Here is a 23190-nt window from a genome sequence, read left to right as displayed (position 1 = left end):
TTTTCAAGCAATGTAGTTATTTGTTAACGCCAGATCGATGTTTTAAGCAAATAAATCCCCATGTGCAATTTCAATTGTTCAATTGAAGTAAATTTAGCTCTGATTGAAGATATGCTTTAAGATTTTATCCTGTCTTGAACCACGTGATTGACGTACTCTGCACGACGCCGCCATATTGAAAGTCTGTGCGTGTTCGATAAACACACGCTTGAGTTTTGAACTCTAAAGGCGCCGGAGAAAGATAAAGAAAGGTAATTAACTCTGACGAACCTCGATTCCTTAAGTTAAAACATGTTGATTTTTATGCAATTATTTGTATAATTTTTGGGGACGGAAAGCACAGTTCGACCGGCGTACTCCTCAATCCTCCTTCGAAGTTGTGACTTTGTTCAAAGATATTTGAAGTACTTCGGTAACTTTTATGTTTGGTGATGGTTAAATAAGGTAAACTACTGTGTCTTGAGATGTATTGATGATGTTGATTTTTCTTTTGTACAGTGCAGAGTTGATGTGATGTTTCTGTGTGTATGTTTTTCATTGTTTCACTGCCATCATGTAATTCATAGCCATTGTTTTTATGTTACATTTTTTCTGTGAACCCAGTCAGATTTGGTAAACTAATTTTATTTTGACCCATCTCAACAATCTGCCAGATTAAAAGGCATAGGAAGCAAATTGAATTGAAACTTGATGGATTGAAGCATACGTGTTTGTTTACTAATTACTTCTAGGGAATGCAGTAAAAACTGCATTTGAAACAAACTCATTTCACCTCTCAGGTGGTTGGATTTTGCGATTTGTGTCAATTTTGCAATTTCAAAGAAAAGAAGGGAGATAAGGAGTCCATTAGCTCATTCCCTATCCTCTCACTGAACGTGAAAAACATTGAAAAACTTGGTATTTATAGCCTTTTGATGTTTTGAAAATGATTTGCATTTATTACAAGTGGTATTTTAGAGTATTACTATCCTGTGATTTCAGAGGAAGAGAAGACTGTTGCCACCATGGCATTGCCCTATGTGGTAGGTCCTGGTGGGCAGCTGTTCATGGTGGGACAGGCCCCCATCATACAGCAGCCAATCATTCACCACCAGCCTCCCAAAGTGCCTGATTATATGAATGAAGATAAACTGCAAGAAAAAGGTGAGTTTGAAAGAAAAGTACTTAAAAATATGCAAGAGCTCATTTCAAATAAAGTGGTGCCCATGAAGTGAAGACAAATAGTTAGCACTACTAAAATGAACGCTGCTGTCTGCATTATAGTTATTAGTTGTAAATTTTACTTAGGAGTTTATATTAGAACAATTTTTTTCAATGAACTTGAGTTTAAATGTTAGTAAAAACCCAGGTTAAGTTATTCTACATGATTAAATAAAAAGTACGGGATTACAAGTGATTTTGTAAAGGTAATTTTTCTTAAAGCCTGAAATAATGATTGGGCGATTTTCATTTAGCTCTGAATATACAAAGATTGTGTAATTTTAACTGTCATTTTTATTCCTTAGCCAGAAAATGGCAACAGCTGCAAACCAAAAGGTACAGTGAGAAGCGTAAATTTGGGTTTATTGATGCTCAGAAAGAAGACATGCCACCAGAGCATGTCCGTAAGATTATACGAGATCATGGAGACATGTCCAGCAGGAAATACAGACATGATAAAAGAGTCTATCTCGGGTAAGTTTCTGCATAAGAAAATGGATATTGGTCCTTTAATGTACCCCATGCAGTAGTTCAGCTGCAACATGAATAATAAGTAAAATGAAAAAAGGCTTTGATCTGTGTTGTGTTTGTAGCAAAATATAGGATCATCATCTGATATCTCGTAAAGAGTTTGTCTTTAATTGTGGCAATAAGCACTGAAAACAAATGATCACTTCACTTATGAAGGTATACAAATTTGGATTTTGATTTTCTTTATATTTATCTTGACTAAAAAAAAATGTTGCACTATTTATGTTACACTAATGTTAAGAGAATTCATGTTTGTGAATGTTTAATTTTCCGTCCAGAGCTTTGAAGTACATGCCCCATGCAGTGCTGAAGCTAATGGAGAACATGCCCATGCCATGGGAACAGATCAGAGATGTGAAGGTGCTCTACCACATCACTGGAGCCATCACATTTGTCAATGAAATTCCATGGGTCATAGAGCCTGTCTACATAGCTCAGTGGGGGTAAGTGGTGCCCTGGTATGGCTACTCTCATCATGAATTTCTTGCTTTTACTGGCTTTTTTTAACAGATAAGACATGACTTTTTTATTAAACATTTTGATATGAATGTTATTGATGTTATGCAGTGTAGAGAAATGCAAATCTTAACAGAGATGAAAATGGTGCTCAGCTATGACATTATCACATATGTTGTATTTTGTGGCACAGAACCATGTGGATCATGATGCGTAGAGAAAAGCGTGATCGTCGCCACTTCAAAAGAATGCGATTCCCTCCATTTGATGATGAGGAGCCTCCCCTGGACTACGCTGACAACATTCTGGATGTGGAGCCTCTGGAGGCTATCCAGATGGAGCTGGATCCTGATGAGGACAAGGCTGTCATTGACTGGTTTTATGATCACCAACCTCTTACAGACACAAGGTAAATACAGTTGTTTTTCCAATTTATATCAGTGCAGATATACAAGTCTAAGATTAATATCACAACTTCTTACTAGAAAAATGTTTTTCAAATATTTTTTGTTACTGTGCAAAAATTGTAATATCTGGAGTTTCCGTATGGTAAAAGATTGTCCATTCTTTTTCTGTAAAGTGATTTTCATATTGATTTTTGTCCTTTTAGAAAGAAAAAACTCCGCTTTTTTGCACTTTGTAGTGATGGTCTGATTTTTGTAGTCCATTTCTTAAATTCGATAACTTTTATATTCAGGCATGTGAATGGAACCACGTATAAGAAGTGGAACCTGACTCTGCCTATAATGTCTTGTCTGTATCGCCTGGCTAACCAACTCTTGACTGATCTGGTGGATAGTAACTACTTCTACCTGTTTGACCTCAAGTCATTTTTCACAGCCAAGGCTCTCAACTTGGCTATTCCAGGAGGGCCAAAGTTTGAGCCCCTTGTCAAGGACAGCACTCTCAAGTAAGTTTATTGGACAAGTAAATTTTAAACTTTCATTCATTTACTTCAGTATTAGACAGGTTATGTCATCGAGATTGAATTTCTCTGAACTATTTGTAATTTTCATGGGTCATATTTGAAATTCTAAAAAAGAAAAAGAAAAAACAGCATTGGAATTATTTCAAGATTTTCAGTTTATACTTTCTTTTTTTAAAGTGATGAAGATTGGAATGAGTTTAATGACATAAACAAGATCATCATTCGTCAACCTGTGAGGACAGAGTACAGGATTGCCTTCCCGTACCTTTACAACAACATCCCATTCCAGGTGCACTTATCATGGTAAGAACTGATGAGATTGTCTTAGATTCATGGTTGGTATTAGTACTTCCAACTAGTTATCTCATTACCAATGAAACATTTGTTAAAATAAAGGGTGGGAATTACTGTAGTATTATCTTGGTCATCAATATCAGGAATGGCATTGTTCTTTGAGTATGAATATTCTTGAATTTGAAAGATAAAATTGTAATGCCCCTGATGTAGATTGTTATATTAGAACATAAAAATTTCACACAATGTCATTAAATCAGAGGTAATGTAAATATGCATGCCTCTGTCATTCATTTGTGTGATAGAGAAATGTGGTAGGAGATATTCCTTGGAAAATAAGATATTTCTCCAAGAGCTGAACCTGCCAAAATATTAAGTCACAACTTTGATAAATTTAATATAATTGTTTGAAAATGATTTGTTTGGTTTTTTAAAAAGTAGTTGCTCTTGATACTTTTTAAATGGACGTCTTGTCATTATTTTAGGTACCACACACCCAATGTTGTGTTTATCAAGACAGAGGACCCTGACTTACCAGCTTTCTACTTTGACCCTCTGATCAATCCCATATCCCACAGGCATGCTGTCAAGGTAAGTTTGTATGTAAGGATGATAATACAACAGACATACATACAGACAGACAACTGGTTTACTAAATTATGAACATTTGTGTATTTATATTAATAAATTTAAAAACCATGTAACGTTTGTGAACTGTTGAAAGAATGAAGCTACCAGTTCATCTTTGATAACACTTGATTGTTTTGGTAAATTGTAGTTAATTAACTCTGCTGCTTCAATGTGTAAATAGTGCACTAAACACAGTGTTGATGTTTTATATAGTGAGCATCAATGCCAAATGAACATGTGCAAGAATAAGGTGCTGGTTGTCCTTCTTCTGCAAGCTCAGTTTTGCTGATAGATTAATCACTGGCAAACAAACAATTTGTTTTAATTATATTAACCCTGTATAGTGAATCATCATGCGTGCGCTAATATTCAAAGCTTTATTAGTCATAGCTATCTATATTGTAAGGGAATGTGAGCTTTCATTTTAATCATGCTATGATATCTCATTCACAGGGTACAGAAAATCTCCCTGATGATGATGAAGAGTTTGAGTTACCAGAGGAAGTGGAGCCCTTCCTGAAGGGTACCCCTCTGTATGATGACAGCACAGCCAATGGTATTGCTTTGTTGTGGGCACCAAGACCATTTAATTTGAGGTCAGGGAGGTCAAGACGAGCACTGGATGTACCCCTTGTGAAGTCATGGTAAGTTAAACTAGAACATATATTGCGTAATTACATAAAAGAAATTAATGACCATGGTTGCACAGAATGGTTTGAGATGGTTATGTTAATTACATTGTTTTGTGTTAATAAGAAGGGTGAAGTTGACTTATGGCTTAAAGGTAAAAACTATTTCATAGTATTTTGTCACCACTATCTACCCCAATGGCATTATAAGTTCTTGAATATTTCAGGTATCGTGAACACTGCCCCTCGGGCATGCCAGTCAAAGTAAGGGTGTCCTACCAGAAGTTGCTGAAGTACTTTGTTCTCAATGCACTACATCACAGACCTCCAAAGGCACAAAAGAAAAGGTGAGTTTTTGCTGTATTTTAAGTTCTTTTTTTTTTTCATCAAAAACTGTAACTGAGTTAACTACTTCCCTTTTTTGGTAACTACCAATAATCAGCTGATTATGTTTTATCAGTGGTGCCCTGTGCAGACCATTGCACATATTCTTAAATTTTCTTTATTTTATATACTAAAAGTGCTGTTTTATCTGTTCCAGGTATCTGTTCAGATCCTTCAAGGCTACAAAGTTTTTCCAAACCACAACTCTCGACTGGGTTGAAGTGGGTTTACAAGTATGCAGGCAAGGCTACAACATGTTGAACCTGTTGATCCATCGCAAGAATCTCAACTACCTTCACTTGGATTACAACTTCAACCTGAAACCTGTCAAGACTTTGACTACTAAGGTAAGTTGGGATGTTGCAATAGTGGTTGTGGATGATCATTTGGACTGTAAAAGTATGAAGGGATTTAATTACTGTTTATATAATTGAAATAGTCACTGAGGTTGGCACTTTACTTCATCAAGATTTATTTCACATTTCTATGTTGATTGTTGTGAAGACTTGTTGGACTGAGTATTGAATATTTAGACTGAACATTTGTTTATTACAGGAACGTAAAAAATCTAGGTTTGGCAATGCTTTCCACTTGTGTCGTGAGATTCTGCGTCTGACCAAGCTGGTCATTGATAGCCATGTACAGTACAGACTGGGAAATGTTGATGCCTTCCAGGTATGTTTACACAAGTAAAATATTTGTGACTTTTCTTATAATCATAAAGTGATTTATAACTTTTAGACAAGTGGCTTTTTTTTCTTTTTTTTTTTTTTTAATTCAAAAGTATGAGTATGAAAAAAGGAAATGAATTTTTACAAAGCTTCTTAACTGTGTCTTATGGTAAATTTATGTGTTGGTGATTTCAGTTGGCAGATGGCATGCAGTACATGTTTGCACACGTGGGACAGCTGACAGGAATGTACCGCTACAAGTACAAACTGATGAGACAGATCAGGATGACCAAGGACTTGAAACATGTCATCTATTTCAGATTCAACACTGTAAGTTGATTTTACCATTTTGTTATATGCTATTTTACTGCATATCTGATGTTGAATGAGGTATACCAGCCCGCTTGGCGCCAGGTGTCGCTAGTGTGAATTCAGTCCTTCCACAGTCGCCATGTTGGATATCATATACGTTGGACTGTGGCACTGGCCTTAATAAACATGCCTCAGTATTGTTGTGTACCTGAATGTCAAAGTCGGCAAGGTGGGCATAATTTTCCTGAGGATTCAGGGCTTCGTTTGAAGTGAAGGGTTGCCCATGTCAACACACCTTCCATGTTAAAAGGACAGTTACAACTTGACCCAGGCACAGTAATTAGGCCCCTAAAGATAGACGAGTTGCCTCAAAAAGAATACACGTAGAAAGGTTAATTGATCTTGGAAAAACTTATAAAGTTTTGGAAAGAGAGCTCCATAGCAAGAAAGTGCCCCTAGGAAGTACGATTTATCAAAGTGCGTTTTCTTCTTATGTCCGTAATTTCAGAAGAGTTGTCAGTAAATATACATAAGTGCCGGTAGCCTTCTAGAAGTTCTACCCGCATAAGGTTGTGTTATTAAGTAATTTAATTTTTTATTGATGTATTGAGCATGACCGGTAATGTTAATTAAATAATTATTTTTATTTTAAAAAATTATTCAGTACATCGTAAGAACCATAAAACTAGGTATAGTTAGCTAATTTATTTGTACATGTATAGATGCAATTTCTCAGCCAATGGAATAATGCATGTTTGGAAATCTTTTTGTAACAAAAGAAAGAAAACATTTTATAAATGAACAGTTTTTATTCTTTTTTTTACAAAATAGCACTTCTGAATTGTTTTACTTGAGTAGAAACACCATATTATTTCATCGCTCTGAAAATTCATTAAAAAGCAGCAAAACCAAATGTTTTATTTAAACAAAATAATTATTAAGTCCATAGTAAAAACCATGAAACCATGTAATACTTAGATAATTTATTTGTGCTATAACTTTCCTGATTATATAGCTGTAATTTCTCAGCCAATGGATTACTGTAGGTATGGAAAACTTTTTGTAACAGTTTAAGAAATAAAAATTAAAGAAAGCAAACATTTTACAAATGAACAGTTTTTTTGTTCCTTTTTACAAAATAGTACTTATGAATTATTTTACTTGAATAGAACCACCACATTATGTCAGCACTTTGAAAATTCTTTTAAAAGCAGAAAAACCGAATTATTTGCTGTAAATACAACTATCAAATTATTTCATCCCACTAAAATACTTTACAAAATAGCATCATAGTTTTTTTCTCATTGCAGTTTTAAAATATTATTAAAAACAGCATAAACACATAAGTACTTTTTGTAAAGAATATAGCACCACCAAATTATTTCATTTTAGTTAAAACATTTTTTTTTAAATGGCACTTCAAAATTGTGATTGCAGATAAAACCACCACATTATGTCAAATGTTTTATTTAAACAAAATAATTATTAAGTCCATAGTAAAAACCATGAAACCATGTAATACTTAGATAATTTATTTGTGCTATAACTTTCCTGATTATATAGCTGTAATTTCTCAGCCAATGGATTACTGTAGGTATGGAAAACTTTTTGTAACAGTTTAAGAAATAAAAATTAAAGAAAGCAAACATTTTACAAATGAACAGTTTTTTTGTTCCTTTTTACAAAATAGTACTTATGAATTATTTTACTTGAATAGAACCACCACATTATGTCAGCACTTTGAAAATTCTTTTAAAAGCAGAAAAACCGAATTATTTGCTGTAAATACAACTATCAAATTATTTCATCCCACTAAAATACTTTACAAAATAGCATCATAGTTTTTTTCTCATTGCAGTTTTAAAATATTATTAAAAACAGCATAAACACATAAGTACTTTTTGTAAAGAATATAGCACCACCAAATTATTTCATTTTAGTTAAAACATTTTTTTTTAAATGGCACTTCAAAATTGTGATTGCAGATAAAACCATCTCATACAGGGGTACTTTCTATAAACTAGCTGACACGTACTTCGTATAGTGTTTTTCATTTAAAAAAGTTATCCTCGGCAAAATACATGTAGAAAAATATCCAGTGTCAGAATGAATCAACCCCACAAACAGATCTTTGAATGTAAACACAACAAAATAGCAGAATGGGCGATTTGTAATGAACATCTGGCCTTCTAACTGAGTAAAGTATTTGCAGGTTTTCTTTAGGCCCAGATTTGTGCACGAAATACACATTCCAAAAGGGGAAATCAGGTCCGGGTCCAACTGTCATGTGTCTGCAATGGTTTTGGACACAACAATGATTCATACAGTTTGTTTATATACTTCTTCTCTGTAGCTGCAATTATCTCTCCAAATCTTGAGGCAGTGATCCGCCATTGTCTCTCCTTGTGTCAGATTGCGCTCTTTCCTTGTTATAACTTGCTTACTCAGTGTCCTTCGCTGTTTGTTCCTCAACCTGAAATATTCATATCCCATTAAAGCATGGTAGATGGTTACAGCATTAAATAGATACAATTTAGATTAGTTTAGATACAATATTATAATTCTATGATGTCACCTATCACCTAGTTTGATAATTCTTTCTCATATTTGGGCCCGATTCTTAATAGTAGACCTCTGTTTTCACTTACATCATTCCCTCTATCCATGATTTATTCTTTTCATGGCGCTTGGCAATAGTTGTTGTCCATCACAGCCGCCTGTAAGTCAGCTTTAGGGTAGGCATTACTGGTGGCTACATCAATCTTTGCCGCTGATGTGAAGTGATAGGTAAGATTCCTGAAGTAATCATTTTATCCTGCTCTTGAAGTTGGCTGTCCTGGGGTCCTGAAATCGAGAGTTTCAGGCTTTGCCCCCGATATATGGGCCTTCTTTGGGTAACCTTATAAAGAAAATAAATAAGTACATTTACTAAGTATAAAAATCTTTCGTGCTACTAAAACAAAATATGAGCGTAGGCCTACTCGTACCTACAGTAGTCTACATGTACATGTACATAACATGTCAGATTTGACACACACACCTCGACTAATTTTTGATTTTTTCAAGGAAAATAGTTAGCATTCGTGTTTTTCAAGCACTAAATGAAAAGAAAACACATACCTTCCAGTCAATTCACATTTTCATCCAGATGTTATGGCACCACATTCAAGTAAATTGCGTTTGAGTTGGTTCACTGTCAGCGACGCGTGCACACGCTCCATGTTAAACTCTGGTGTAAAGCCGTGAGCGAGATTCTGCGAGATTTTAGAAGGACTGCTTTCACCCCCACGCCATCTAGCGGCAGACCCTTAAAGCGGGTATTCCCCATTTGATCATTGCAGCCCTGTGCAGATTATTTCTAACACTCACATTCGTGTAGATGCTGTATCAAATATTATAACTTCACACATAGGGGCTTTAAAATACTTCAGTTTTCGTTTACTTGTTTTAAAAATTATAGTACATTAGGGTGCTTGTTTGTTAGTAATGTGCCATATAAGGATGAATGTTGCAGATGTTTACATTACACGTCCAGGCTTCAATTCTTAAATATAATTACCAGGGTCCTGTTGGAAAAGGTCCAGGCTGTGGATTTTGGGCTCCAGGCTGGAGAGTGTGGCTGTTCTTCATGCGCGGTATCACCCCTCTCTTGGAGCGTTGGCTAGGGAACTTGTTGTCCAGGCAGTTTGAGGGTCGTCACTCCAAGGGTGTGGCCAAAACTGTGACCAAACAGAGAGTTGAGAGTCACTATGATCTGGAGTTGAGAGCAGCGGTATGTTGGAAGAATTGAGTTTAATAAACATTTTAGTTAAATAACATTTTCATCTTTCTTATTTTTACAAACATGTAGAGAAGTTCTGCAAAGTAGTTCTCATAAGTAATTACTTTAAAAAATTTATGTACGGTAAACTATAACTTACTATTTTTTTCTAGGTGATGCATGATATTCTTGACATGATGCCAGAAGGTATCAAGCAAAACAAAGCCAGGACCATCCTACAGCATTTGAGTGAGGCATGGAGGTGCTGGAAAGCCAACATCCCTTGGAAGGTATTGCAGCCCTGTGGAGATTATTTCTAACACTTACATTTGTATAGATGCTGTATCAAATATCTAACTTCACACATTGGGGCTTTCTACAGTTTGTTTAAAATACTGTAGTTTTCATATGCAACTGATAGATAGATACATAAAATAATGTGAGTTACATGCTTTTACTTTTTATCCAGGTACCAGGCCTACCAATTCCAATTGAGAACATGATCCTGAGGTATGTGAAGGCCAAGGCAGACTGGTGGACCAATACAGCTCATTACAACAGAGAGAGAATCAGGAGAGGAGCCACTGTGAGTACATTTTTCTATCCAGTATAATGATACATTATTGTGCTGTATTTTGTCAATGATTTTGAGGTAAATGATTGATTATGATAAAGTCATCTAATGATTAGCTGATTTAGATTTGAGTTGAAATTATCAGCAATTGATCAGTTGACCAGAACAATAAATTCTATGTTTTTTGTAGGTTGATAAAACTGTCTGCAAGAAGAACCTGGGCCGTCTTACACGTCTGTACCTGAAAGCAGAGCAGGAAAGACAGCACAACTACCTGAAGGTAAGATAGTTATCATATTGGCTAAATCTATTGCTTCATGTTGTTTTATCTTTGATGTCAATTTACATTTACATTAGATAAATATTTGTTAGAGACAAAATATTACTTAAAATAAAAAGAAATTGTTAGACAACATAACCGTTTGTGTAATGCTAATGGTCATTTCTTTCTTTTTGGTGAAACTGATCGTGGCATACTTTGAGATTGCTTTGTTAACATGTACTGGCAGTCACCACGTTAATGAACCCCACTCTCCATATAAAAAGCATGATGTTAAAGATATTACAAATCTGTTTTATAGGATGGTCCATACATCACAGCAGAAGAGGCAGTGGCTATCTACACCACCACTGTCCACTGGCTGGAGAGCAGGAGGTTCTCTCCAATTCCTTTCCCTCCTCTCTCATATAAGCATGACACCAAGCTGCTCATTCTGGCTCTGGAAAGACTGAGAGAGGCATACAGGTAAGGTGGCACTCTTGTACCTATCTTATCTTTTCCTTCAAGTTAGGTACCTTTTGGACAATATAGGTCACTTTTCTACTGATTGCATTAATTGAACTTGCTGTGGCCTTTAAAAACAGTTTCATTGTAAATGTTAAAATGTGTCAAGGATAGGAAAACTCAATGTAGTATAAGCAAAGTTTGGAATTTTTTTTGTCCATTTCATTTTCACATTGCCTCTCAACTGTGACTTATAACTTTATAGTGTCAAGAGCAGGCTGAATCAGTCTCAACGTGAAGAACTTGGCCTGATAGAACAGGCATATGACAACCCCCACGAAGCCTTGTCACGTATCAAACGTCACTTGCTGACACAGAGAGCTTTCAAGGAGGTGAGTGCCCATTTGTTCCAGCAATAAGAGACATCTTACAAAACATCAACATGCTGGATATAGATTCTAGAATTTTTATGCATGGTAAGCTAGAAAACCTATTTATGCTTTTGCCCCTTTTTAATGTGCCCTTAATGCTGATCAGTTTGTATTGACATAATTGTTTTTACAATAATAATAATAATTTATTCCTAAATGTATTAACTATTCTTTTCCTTTCTGTGGAATCACCTTGATACCATTTTGTTTATATCATAGGCGGGTATAGAGTTCATGGACCTGTACAGCCACCTTATCCCAGTGTATGATATTGAGCCCCTGGAGAAGATCACAGATGCCTACCTAGACCAGTACCTGTGGTATGAGGCAGACAAGAGGAGGTTGTTCCCTCCCTGGGTCAAACCTGCAGACTCTGAACCTCCACCACTGCTGGTGTACAAATGGTGTCAAGGTAACAGGATGTGTTATATTAGAGTTAGAAACTCTGAAGTTTTCCTCCACTGTTGCTAGACTCTTGGTAATAGTCCAGTAAAGTATTCTTCCGTTGTTATAACAGATGCTGATAATTTTTAGGACAGGAATTTCTGACATTCTTGCAAGCAGTTTTTGACATAATGCAATGACTCCAATTTACTATTAAAAACTGAGTTTTTATTTTCTATTTGCATGATTTACTACAGAATTCATGTTTAGGTTTAGCTAAGTGTGAGTTGAATACTTATTTTATTTTCTTTCTGTAGGGATAAACAATCTTCAGGATGTATGGGACACTGCGGAAGGGGAGTGTAATGTCATGTTAGAGTCCCGCTATGAAAAACTCTATGAAAAGATTGACTTGACACTGTTGAACAGACTGTTACGTCTTATTGTGGATCACAACATTGCTGATTACATGACAGCAAAGAACAATGTGGTTATCAACTATAAGGTGAGGTTTTGCTTGTTCTGCTGTTGAGTCAAACTTTTAAAATTAAACAATGCTATTAAAAATTACAGGCATTAGAATAAGTTCAGTGAAAAGGGACATAAGGGTTGTTACACAGCATGAAATTAGGGATATGCCTCGGAAAAAGATATTCTTTTTAATAATGACTGGTGTAAGTTTTGGCAGTAAGATATTCATCTATGTAAGGAATTTTTCTGAATTTTTCTTTTGAATATTTCAGGACATGAACCACACCAACTCCTATGGTATTATCAGAGGTCTGCAGTTCTCGTCCTTCATTGTCCAGTTTTATGGCCTTGTGCTTGACCTGCTGGTGCTGGGTCTGCAGAGAGCCAGTGAAGTGGCTGGGCCACCACAGATGCCCAATGATTTCCTCACATTCCAGGTAATTATTGCCTCATACTCCTAACGTTTTATTCCCCTTGGAAACAAAGTTTATTGTTTTTTTTTTTAATTTTTGTGTAATAAACCAGTGACAAGTTAGCAAGTTTTGAAATAGTATTTATTTTGTAGTCAAAAATATTTTGGTGTACATTTTACATGGTAGCTTGCCACTAGGATCAATTGAAATAGTAAAAATTTTCTTTTCAGGATGTAGCAACAGAGAGTGCCCACCCCATCAGACTGTATTCAAGATATATTGACAGGGTTCACATATTCCTTAGGTAAGTATGGAATAGTATTGTATCGATTGTAAATCGGAATCAACATTTTGATTTATCCTAGAGTGAAATCTGTAACAGGGGACCTTTTTGATGCACTTTTTGGTGTCTATTAATTACTTTTATAGATTTTGGTATATAAAACAGTTATCTATTTTCACATGGAACAAATATAGCGATGCTAGCTGAATAGATGTAAGTTTCTTCAAAGTGGAAGATTTCAGGGACAAGACATAAAGATAGCATTGTGCTGTACACTTCAGGTTCTCTGCAGAAGAAGCTCGTGACTTGATCCAGAGGTACCTTACAGAGCACCCTGATCCTAACAATGAGAACATAGTGGGATATAACAACAAGAAATGCTGGCCAAGAGACTCCAGGATGAGGCTTATGAAACATGATGTCAACCTGTAAGTATATGTGTGGTGACATTTAAGTAAAGATGACAGTAGACAGTGGAAGCTTTTCTCATTCATTTTCTTGTTAGTTTGATACATGATAAAATAATGGGATGAAATTAACGTGTGGGAATATTTGCAACTTTAGTGGAAGTATGCTGTAAAATGTGCCAAATCAAATAAGAAACATTGGAATTTGCCTGTCTATTAGAAATGGTTGATAATATTGTTCCCATACATCTTTCAGTGGTCGAGCAGTGTTCTGGGACATCAAGAACCGTCTGCCTCGCTCAGTGACCACTGTCCAGTGGGAGGGCAGTTTTGTATCTGTGTACAGCAAGGACAACCCCAACCTTCTGTTCAACATGAGTGGCTTTGAGTGCCGTATACTGCCCAAGTGCAGGATGACCCATGAGGAGTTTACTCACAAAGATGGGGTCTGGAATCTGCAAAATGAGGTGATATGATCTTCTTGGTCCTTTGAGACTAATAAAGAATAGAAATTCTGGTGCAACTGAATGTGGTATTGTGCACCAATTGGTGATATATGAAGGAGTTTAAAGTCAGTCTGAAGGTCTCTTTAGTTTCAATAAAAGCTGAATGGAATTTTTTTGATTGATAAAATCTAAGTGTCCATCAGTATCTTCTCAAACAATAAAACTTCAGGCTGTTAATATATAATAATATGTAATTGATTTGTCCAGGTAACCAAGGAGAGGACAGCCCAGTGTTTCCTTAGAGTTGATGATGAGTCCATGAACAGATTCCACAACAGAGTGAGGCAGATCCTTATGGCATCTGGTTCTACAACCTTTACCAAGGTATGACTTTCATTTACAAATAGTGACAGGGTGCTGTGAATTCAGTCTGAATTTCCAATAAGCAGTAGCATTCCAGCATGATGTATGTGATAGCTGTGTCTTTGCCATACATCAGGAGGATTTAAGTAAATTGGAGGGGTATTCTGCATTTAAACATTGGCAAATGTAAGTTTCTTAGAATTATATAGATTGTCTGTCCTGTTGTTTCAGATTGTCAACAAGTGGAACACTGCCCTCATTGGTTTGATGACCTACTTCAGGGAGGCTGTGGTGAACACACAGGAGTTGCTAGACCTGCTGGTCAAATGTGAAAACAAAATACAAACACGTATCAAAATTGGACTGAACTCTAAAATGCCTAGTCGTTTCCCCCCAGTGGTGTTCTACACCCCCAAAGAGCTGGGCGGCCTGGGGATGTTGTCCATGGGCCATGTGTTGATTCCACAGTCTGATCTGAGGTGGTCCAAGCAGACTGATGTGGGAATCACTCACTTCAGGTCTGGAATGAGCCATGATGAGGATCAGTTGATCCCTAACTTGTACAGGTAAGTGTTTCTAATTAGGACAAAGAGCAATTTCTACATCATTATAAGAAAAGTTCATTAAACATGTTAATTCCCTTCTCTTGTCTTTTTAGTCAAAATTATAATTTGAAATGGTGTATAGAAAAGGGAGTACATCTTTAACTGTGGAACAGATATTGCATTTGTTTTGCTTTGATTCCTGTGCTCATTATAAAAGTGATGCCTATTTGTGTTGCAATAACTATACTAAACTATACTTGGTCTCTACTAAAGGTATGTGATGCCGTGGGAGAGTGAATTCATAGACTCTCAGAGAGTGTGGGCTGAGTATGCTCTGAAACGACAGGAGGCCAACGCACAAAACAGGCGCCTCACTCTGGAAGACCTGGAGGACAGCTGGGACCGTGGTATTCCTCGTATCAATACCTTGTTCCAGAAGGACAGACACACACTTGCCTATGATAAAGGGTGGAGGGTTAGGACTGAGTTCAAGGCATATCAGGTATCAAAGATTTCTAATGTTGACAAAATGATTTATTTTGCATGCAGTTTTAGTACAGGATGCAAAATGTATAACAGATTTTTTTGTAGAAATTTCTCCAAATTGTTAATTTAAGTTTCATATGTTTTTACATTATTTTTGAGTTTGACTTTTAAACAGAATTAAAAGGAATAGATACTATATGTTCGATTTATTTTACCTCAGGTACTGAAGCAGAATCCATTCTGGTGGACCCACCAGCGCCATGACGGCAAACTGTGGAACCTGAACAACTACAGAACTGACATGATCCAAGCCCTGGGAGGAGTAGAAGGCATTCTGGAACACACACTGTTCAAGGGCACCTACTTCCCCACATGGGAAGGTCTGTTCTGGGAGAAGGCTAGTGGGTTTGAGGAGTCCATGAAGTACAAGAAGTTGACCAATGCACAGAGGTCAGGTCTCAACCAGATCCCCAACCGTCGCTTCACTCTTTGGTGGTCACCCACTATTAACAGGGCAAATGTAAGTAGAAATTATCTTTCAAAAAGGGGGTTGTGTTTTATTTTAGTAGGATTGTAAATGTTTGATATGCTGATGCTATCAAGGAAGTTCAGCCTTGGTTGAGCAGACAAATATTTGTTTTGATCAATATAGGAATGTGAATGTTTGAATGCATTTATGCTTACTGTAGTTTCTATCTTGATTTTCTTGTGCCTTTTCCAGGTGTATGTAGGTTTCCAGGTACAACTGGACCTGACTGGCATATTCATGCATGGCAAGATCCCCACTCTGAAGATCTCTCTCATCCAGATCTTCAGGGCTCACTTGTGGCAAAAGATCCATGAGAGTGTGGTCATGGACTTGTGTCAGGTATGTCTTTTATTATTAATGAACTATCACTCCGGAATATATTTTACTGTTTGCATATTTGTAACATACTTAAAGATTATTTGTTAATTGCATAATTTTAATTTTATGAATGCATGCTTTGAATGTTTCCAATAACAAAAAGTATGGGAGAAGATGCCATGATTAGTAGATTAGTGTCTATCTGAGGTACACTTGTACATGTTTGAGGGAGTTTATACTGTCTGTACATTTGACCATAATTCCACACAGTGTCTATCTGTTGTATTAATATTTAAAAAAAGTTTCAATTTACCTCCCTTTTATTCCAGGTATTTGATCAAGAGTTAGATGCCCTGGAGATTGAGACTGTACAGAAAGAGACCATCCATCCAAGGAAATCTTACAAGATGAACAGCTCCTGTGCAGATATCCTGTTGTTTGCTGCTTACAAGTGGAATGTTTCCAAGCCTTCCCTTCTTGCAGACTCAAAGTAAGAGTTATCTCACTATATTATATTTTGCTAGCAGTTGAACTATTTGTTTTAATATTGGTAATTGAGTATTGCAGGTTTGTTGTTTTATAACATTGAGTTCTTTTGTCTGTCGTTTACATGATTGTTATCTGGAAACACTTTTCTCAAGATGAAAAGTTACTAAAAGTGTTTTATCACTCTTTCTGGGATCTTTTTTTGAAGAATTGCAGCTGCATAGTATTGTAATCTAATATTTTCCTCTTCAAAGAGATGTGATGGACAACACCACAACCCAGAAGTACTGGCTTGACATCCAGCTACGTTGGGGAGACTATGACTCTCACGACATAGAGAGATATGCCAGAGCCAAGTTCCTGGACTATACCACTGACAACATGAGTATCTATCCGTCCCCCACTGGGGTCATGATTGCTCTGGATCTGGCTTATAATTTACACAGGTAGGAGAGTGGAGAATGTAATTTATGGGACAGTAGGTATTATATTTTTGAAACCACCTCTGTTGGCTTTATAATAAATCATGATATGTGAAATATTACATATTTTCCAGCAGTGGAAATGTGTTGTATTTTAAAATTGTATAAGTATTGTAAAAATTCTTCAAAATGTTCACAATGACTGCAGTTTGTAGATCAATATTTGATTTGTCAAGTATGTGGAAGATGTATTAATTAGTTATTCCCTGCTTTGTTTTCAGTGCATTTGGCAATTGGTTCCCTGGTTGTAAGCCTCTGATCCAGCAGGCCATGGCAAAGATCATGAAGGCCAACCCTGCCTTGTATGTGCTGCGTGAACGTATCCGTAAAGCCCTCCAGCTGTACTCCTCTGAGCCCACTGAGCCCTACCTGTCCTCACAGAACTATGGAGAGCTGTTCTCCAATCAGATCATCTGGTTTGTAGATGATACCAATGTCTACAGAGTGACCATTCACAAGGTAGGTGGAGTAGCGTTGCTTCATCAGTGTGATATAAACTGAACTAAGATAGATCACGAGTGGAGTTGCTTCATTACTGTTATATATAGTACCTGAACTAAGAAGAACCTTTGTCACCCTTTTTCATTGGAAACCAGATGAAAAAACACTGCTATTGGAAAAGAATAAAGATATTTATGAAATCTCAAAATAATTGAGCTATAAGTTGCAAATTATTGGTTTCTGTTGTTCATATGTTCTTTTTCAATTCTTTTGTTCATGCATATTATGATTTAATATCCCCATTCTCTTCTTCACAGACATTTGAAGGTAACCTGACCACCAAGCCCATCAATGGCGCCATCTTTATCTTCAACCCCAGGACAGGCCAACTGTTTCTGAAGATCATTCACACTTCTGTCTGGGCAGGACAGAAACGTCTGGGCCAGCTAGCTAAGTGGAAGACTGCTGAGGAAGTGGCAGCCTTGATCCGTTCTCTGCCTGTGGAGGAACAGCCCAAACAGATCATTGTGACCAGGAAAGGAATGTTGGATCCCCTGGAGGTCCACTTGCTGGATTTCCCTAACATTGTGATCAAGGGTAAGGAGAGCTTTCAAAAATGTCTCTTTGCTCGAATTGTAAATTCAGGTACACTGGATCATTAAAAAAATTGGCTTTTATTTTGAGAAAGATATGTTTGTGAACTTTTCATAATCATATGCCATTTAGCTGAAGCATTTATATAAGGAATGCCTTTATAACTAGTATCCTGGCATTTATGGATTTTCAATTATTGACATTTATAGGAAGTGAGCTGCAGCTGCCATTCCAGGCCTGTTTGAAGGTGGAGAAGTTTGGTGATCTCATCCTGAAAGCCACAGAACCTCAGATGGTGTTGTTCAATTTATACGATGATTGGCTGAAGACCATTTCATCTTACACTGTATGTTGACAATAATTTATTGTTGAATTTCAGTACACTCATTATTTAACCTCACAGATAAGAGAGAGGAAACCCTTATTTCTGCTATTCAAATAAACTGCTTTATACAATGGAATTCACTGTAGAAAGTTAACCTAGGTTAAAATGTTGAAGTTTCTCCTATTTTTACTCTAGACTGACCCAATTCATTTCTTTAATATTTTTGTGCTATTGCTTATATTCCATTTGGGTTTTTAGGCATTTTCCCGTCTGATCCTGATACTGCGCGCACTGCATGTGAACACAGACCGAACCAAAGTGATCCTGAAGCCTGACAAGACCACCATCACGGAGCAGCACCACATCTGGCCCACACTCACAGATGAGGAGTGGATCAAGGTGGAGGTGCAGCTCAAGGATCTCATCCTGGCTGACTATGGAAAGAAGAACAAGTATGTTGCTTGCTGAAAATATTATATGATTGGGTTTATGACATAATTTTTATTCAAAGGATGCACTAATAATGAAAGAGGGCAATATTTTAAATTAAAGGATTTATAAAGGATGTGTATAGAAAAAACAATTACTATTGAAGCAGTTAAAGTAAATTATTTTACAACATTGGAATTTTAACCCTTATTTCAGTGTGAATGTGGCATCCCTCACCCAGTCTGAAATCCGTGACATAATTCTTGGTATGGAGATATCAGCTCCCTCAGCACAGCGCCAACAGATTGCAGAGATAGAGAAACAGACCAAGGAACAGTCTCAGCTCACAGCAACCACCACCCGCACAGTCAACAAGCATGGAGATGAGATCATTACATCTACCACCAGTAATTATGAGACTGCAACATTCTCGTCAAAGACAGAGTGGCGTGTTCGTGCAATTTCAGCCACTAATCTTCACCTGCGAACTAACCACATCTATGTGTCATCAGATGATATCAAGGAAACGGGGTACACCTATATCTTACCCAAGAATATCCTGAAGAAGTTCATCATCATTTCTGACCTTAGAGCACAGGTATAATCTCTTTTGAATTATGATATGTGATATTATGATCATTATATAAAAATGATTTTGTCCCAACATTATGAATGGTCTGGAAGTCCTCTTCAAGATTTCACAACACCATGGTTTGAGATAAATCCAAATAAACGACTCTTGGCCACTAAGTATTTGTGTTGGAATATTTTCAAAGCCTTTAGCAAATATGGCCTTCCATATTTATTGCTGGATGCAACTGGAACATATAGAGATTACTAACTCCCCTTTGTAACTCGAATTTTTTTTTCGTGCATCTTGATTATATAATTCATTATTTTCTCTCAGATTGCTGGTTACCTGTATGGAGTGAGCCCACCTGACAACCCCCAGGTGAAGGAGATCCGCTGTATTGTAATGCCTCCACAGTGGGGCACACATCAGACTGTACACCTGCCTATTTCACTACCTAACCAGGAATATCTTAAGGTAAAGTATACACTTCATTGTTGTACCTTGGAAACACGTTGCCGGTTTGTCTCACTGCCTTCAGGACTTGGTGGATGGGGATATTTTATCTTTAAGGGGAGATGATGACTAACAATAGTTTTGTCTATTTGTGTACTGTAAGTGGTTCACTTGATTGTATGCCAAGGAGAAGTGTTTTTATTGGAGTTTGATTGATCAGTGGACATGATAACACATGCACTAATATATATGCACTAATATATATGTTTCCTCCAGGAAATGGAGCCCTTGGGTTGGATCCACACTCAGCCTAATGAACTTCCCCAGCTGTCCCCACAGGACATCACAACCCATGCCAAGGTGATGTCTGATAACCCTGCCTGGGATGGAGAGAAGACGGTCATAATTACTTGCAGGTATATGCAAATTCTTTGCTTAACAAAACTTATAGTGGTTCATCCATAGGTCTACATCAGTCATCTAAAATTGTGACAGAATTATCCATCATTTAGTTATCATTTTAATGAAAATAATGAAATATAGTAAAGGTTTATAAAGCTGACTTGTTATTGTCCCCATTTCCTCCACAGCTTCACCCCTGGGTCCTGCTCCTTGACTGCCTACAAGTTGACCCCCAGTGGCTATGAGTGGGGCAGACAGAACACAGACAAAGGAAACAACCCCAAGGGATATCTACCATCACATTATGAGAAAGTGCAGATGTTGCTGTCTGATAGATTCTTAGGCTTTTTTATGGTGCCTAGTGTTGGATCTTGGAATTATAATTTCATGGGTAAGATTTCATTTGTTGCACATTTAATATTTGTATGAAATTGTTTATGCAAAATATTTTTACTTAGCCTGTGTATTATTACACATACTGAGTGAGAACTATTTATCTCATTCAGCAGAACAGAAAAATGCCAATTTCAATTTATTAATGAGTGCTGTAAGATAAAGCTTTCATTTTTTCTACTGAAATTATTTGATGGCATACCGTTTCAGTAGAGTGAGTTAATTCTTCAATTTTCTTTATTTTTCAGGTGTCCGTCATGACCCCAACAAGAAGTATGAGTTACAGTTGGCTAACCCCAAAGAGTTTTACCACGAAGTGCACAGGCCATCCCATTTTCTGAACTTCAGCAGCATAGAGGAAGGAGAGTTCATGAACTCTGACAGAGAGGATATGTTTGCTTAGATCACTCACCAAGTATTTTTGAAAAGGAAAAAATATCTTTAGATTGGCAAAAAAATAATGGGTTGGACAACTTTTTATGAAGCAGAATTTGAGGACTTCATTAATTGCAGGTCACTTTAAACAGGGCGCTTGCATAGAACTGTAAATAAATATTACAAGACAAAGATTTTTTAAAAGAAGTTTCATGTGAAGTAGATAAAATGGAAAGAACTTTGTGACAAGACCAAAGAATCGAAAGGTAAAATTGGCTATGTATCTAAAGAAAGTTCGCTATCGCTGGATTACTGTTACAGATTCTCTTTTAGAAGTGAAAAAAAACCTGTATTATTAAACTTGGAGCACAGACACAGAGACTATTATCATGCTCTGAAAGGGAAATTCAGTGTAAATTGAATATTAAATATTGGAAATACGTAATGTAGCAGAAAGTCGGTGTCGGTCATTACTAAAAATTTGAATTATAGTTTCTTCAAACAACTGAACACAAGTTATTACCATTGCAGTGTTTTACAATTTTAACATCGCAGGGATAAAGTGACGGATGTTCTAGAAGTCTACAGACACGATAATTAATTTAAACTGTCATAGGGTTGAAACAACAACAGAAGTATATTAACCTTGAGCCACTTAATCTGGGCCCAGTTTAATCATCACTGGATGACACTTTTAACCACTGGAAAGCAATTTCAGTGACAAAAGCAAATATCTAGTATTTGGGGAAACGGTACTTTACCCACAGGATAAATGTCCAGAGTTTAAGAATTTTATCCATTGGATAGTGCCATCCATAGGTTAGTGCTGTCCCATTTTGAGGAAACTGGGCCCTGATGTCTGTGTCCCAGCAGATTCATTACATTTGCAACACGGATATTGCATCTCTTTCATGCCTTTGTATACCATAAAATTCAAAAGGAGAATTCCAGTGAACAAGCTGCTTTTATTACACAAGCACTGTTATAAAGTAAACAATGTATGGCTGTGTGGTGACAGCTGTGTAGAATGTATACTCTTCAAAAAAGCATCAGAACAAAAATAAAAAATTTAATTCTTTATTAAGACAACTTATAAAATAAATCATTTTAAAATAAAAACAAACACCCTTGGGGACGTCAAGTTACAATATATTTCTTATTTACATCTGTCAGTTCATGCTGATTGTGGGAAAATAAACATAAGGGAGAACTTGGTTCAAAATTTTTTGTGGATATGTTAATTGGTATGGATCTGTTTATGCAGGGTTTGGCTTTTTAATATCTGTGTGTAACATGAAATGTGCTACACTATTCCTCAACAATCTGTTGACAGATCTAGGCTGGATATCCTACAAAAAGGGGATTGCTGCAACTTCCTTCCAGGACTAGGCTTGGATACTACAGCCACAGGCAGTCTGGGGAAAATCCAACATGATCCCACACAATCCATCCCACATCCAGAGTGTAGCAAAGATTGCACCTCACATTTTGGGCTTTGATGGCACCTACCAGTACACCTTTATACAATAAATAAAATGTGATGGACTGATATGGCCTTATGGCTGTTGAGGTGCAATCTTTAGTATGAAATAATCCCCATTTTACTATTCTTTAGCAATAAATTCCATTCTTTTCTCCTGTTTTCTAATCCTTTATTTGCCACTTTTCTATCTTACGAAGGTCCATTGTAACTTGACGCCCTGAATGTTCATCCCATCAGTCTTCCTGTTTCTCTAGACAGGTTCCTAGCAAATTATATTAACAGGGTTCAGTGATATTTCACTGATGACAGTAAATTCTAGGGACATAATGTTGACTGATTTGTTGTTTTGAGCAATGTTTGAGCAAAGAAAATTCCTTGATTTTTCCCTGATTTGAGGAACTTTTCTAAAACTCCCAGACTGGAAAAAAGGGAAATCATTGTCAAGATTTTTCCTGAATTCCAGGTGGGCTGGGAACCATGCTAGAGTTTAATTGGACACAATTTCCAAATTCATTCAATCATATTACAATCTATACCACTATATATCTATATATATATACTATCATATATCAAACATTAAAAGG

General features: G+C 36.6%; 1 protein-coding gene and 1 long non-coding RNA gene across 2 annotated transcripts; one reads left to right on the top strand and one right to left on the bottom strand.

Annotated features, from left to right (window-relative positions):
- The first annotated feature begins 139 nt into the window (after window positions 1-139).
- On the top strand, window positions 140-21579 carry LOC106170598 (pre-mRNA-processing-splicing factor 8). The gene is made up of 41 exons (XM_087000526.1): window positions 140-251; window positions 982-1143; window positions 1506-1674; window positions 2010-2174; window positions 2381-2596; window positions 2885-3097; window positions 3293-3418; window positions 3895-4000; window positions 4493-4683; window positions 4896-5015; window positions 5210-5399; window positions 5608-5727; window positions 5919-6053; window positions 9598-9807; window positions 9969-10085; window positions 10265-10381; window positions 10560-10649; window positions 10951-11114; window positions 11359-11485; window positions 11744-11936; window positions 12226-12413; window positions 12652-12816; window positions 13023-13096; window positions 13357-13503; window positions 13739-13949; window positions 14196-14312; window positions 14523-14857; window positions 15110-15338; window positions 15543-15842; window positions 16044-16190; window positions 16499-16659; window positions 16910-17101; window positions 17359-17596; window positions 17896-18175; window positions 18382-18518; window positions 18756-18949; window positions 19143-19524; window positions 19834-19974; window positions 20230-20369; window positions 20544-20746; window positions 20997-21579. Exons 2-41 carry the CDS (start codon window positions 1005-1007, stop codon window positions 21149-21151), a joined length of 7044 nt encoding a protein of 2347 aa, XP_086856652.1. The 5' UTR covers window positions 140-251; window positions 982-1004; the 3' UTR covers window positions 21152-21579.
- Window positions 7552-9366, bottom strand: LOC147763985 (uncharacterized). The gene is made up of 3 exons (XR_015332247.1): window positions 9156-9366; window positions 8684-8934; window positions 7552-8508 (listed from the first exon to the last, which is right to left on the bottom strand). It is a non-coding gene; the product is annotated as an uncharacterized LOC147763985 (long non-coding RNA).
- Window positions 21580-23190: the final 1611 nt, after the last annotated feature.

Source organism: Lingula anatina, chromosome 1 (genome assembly GCF_051362555.1).
Source record: "Lingula anatina isolate TDL-2025a chromosome 1, LinAna3.0, whole genome shotgun sequence".
NCBI lineage: Eukaryota > Metazoa > Brachiopoda > Lingulata > Lingulida > Lingulidae > Lingula > Lingula anatina.
This window is presented reverse-complemented; position numbering and strand designations above follow the sequence as displayed.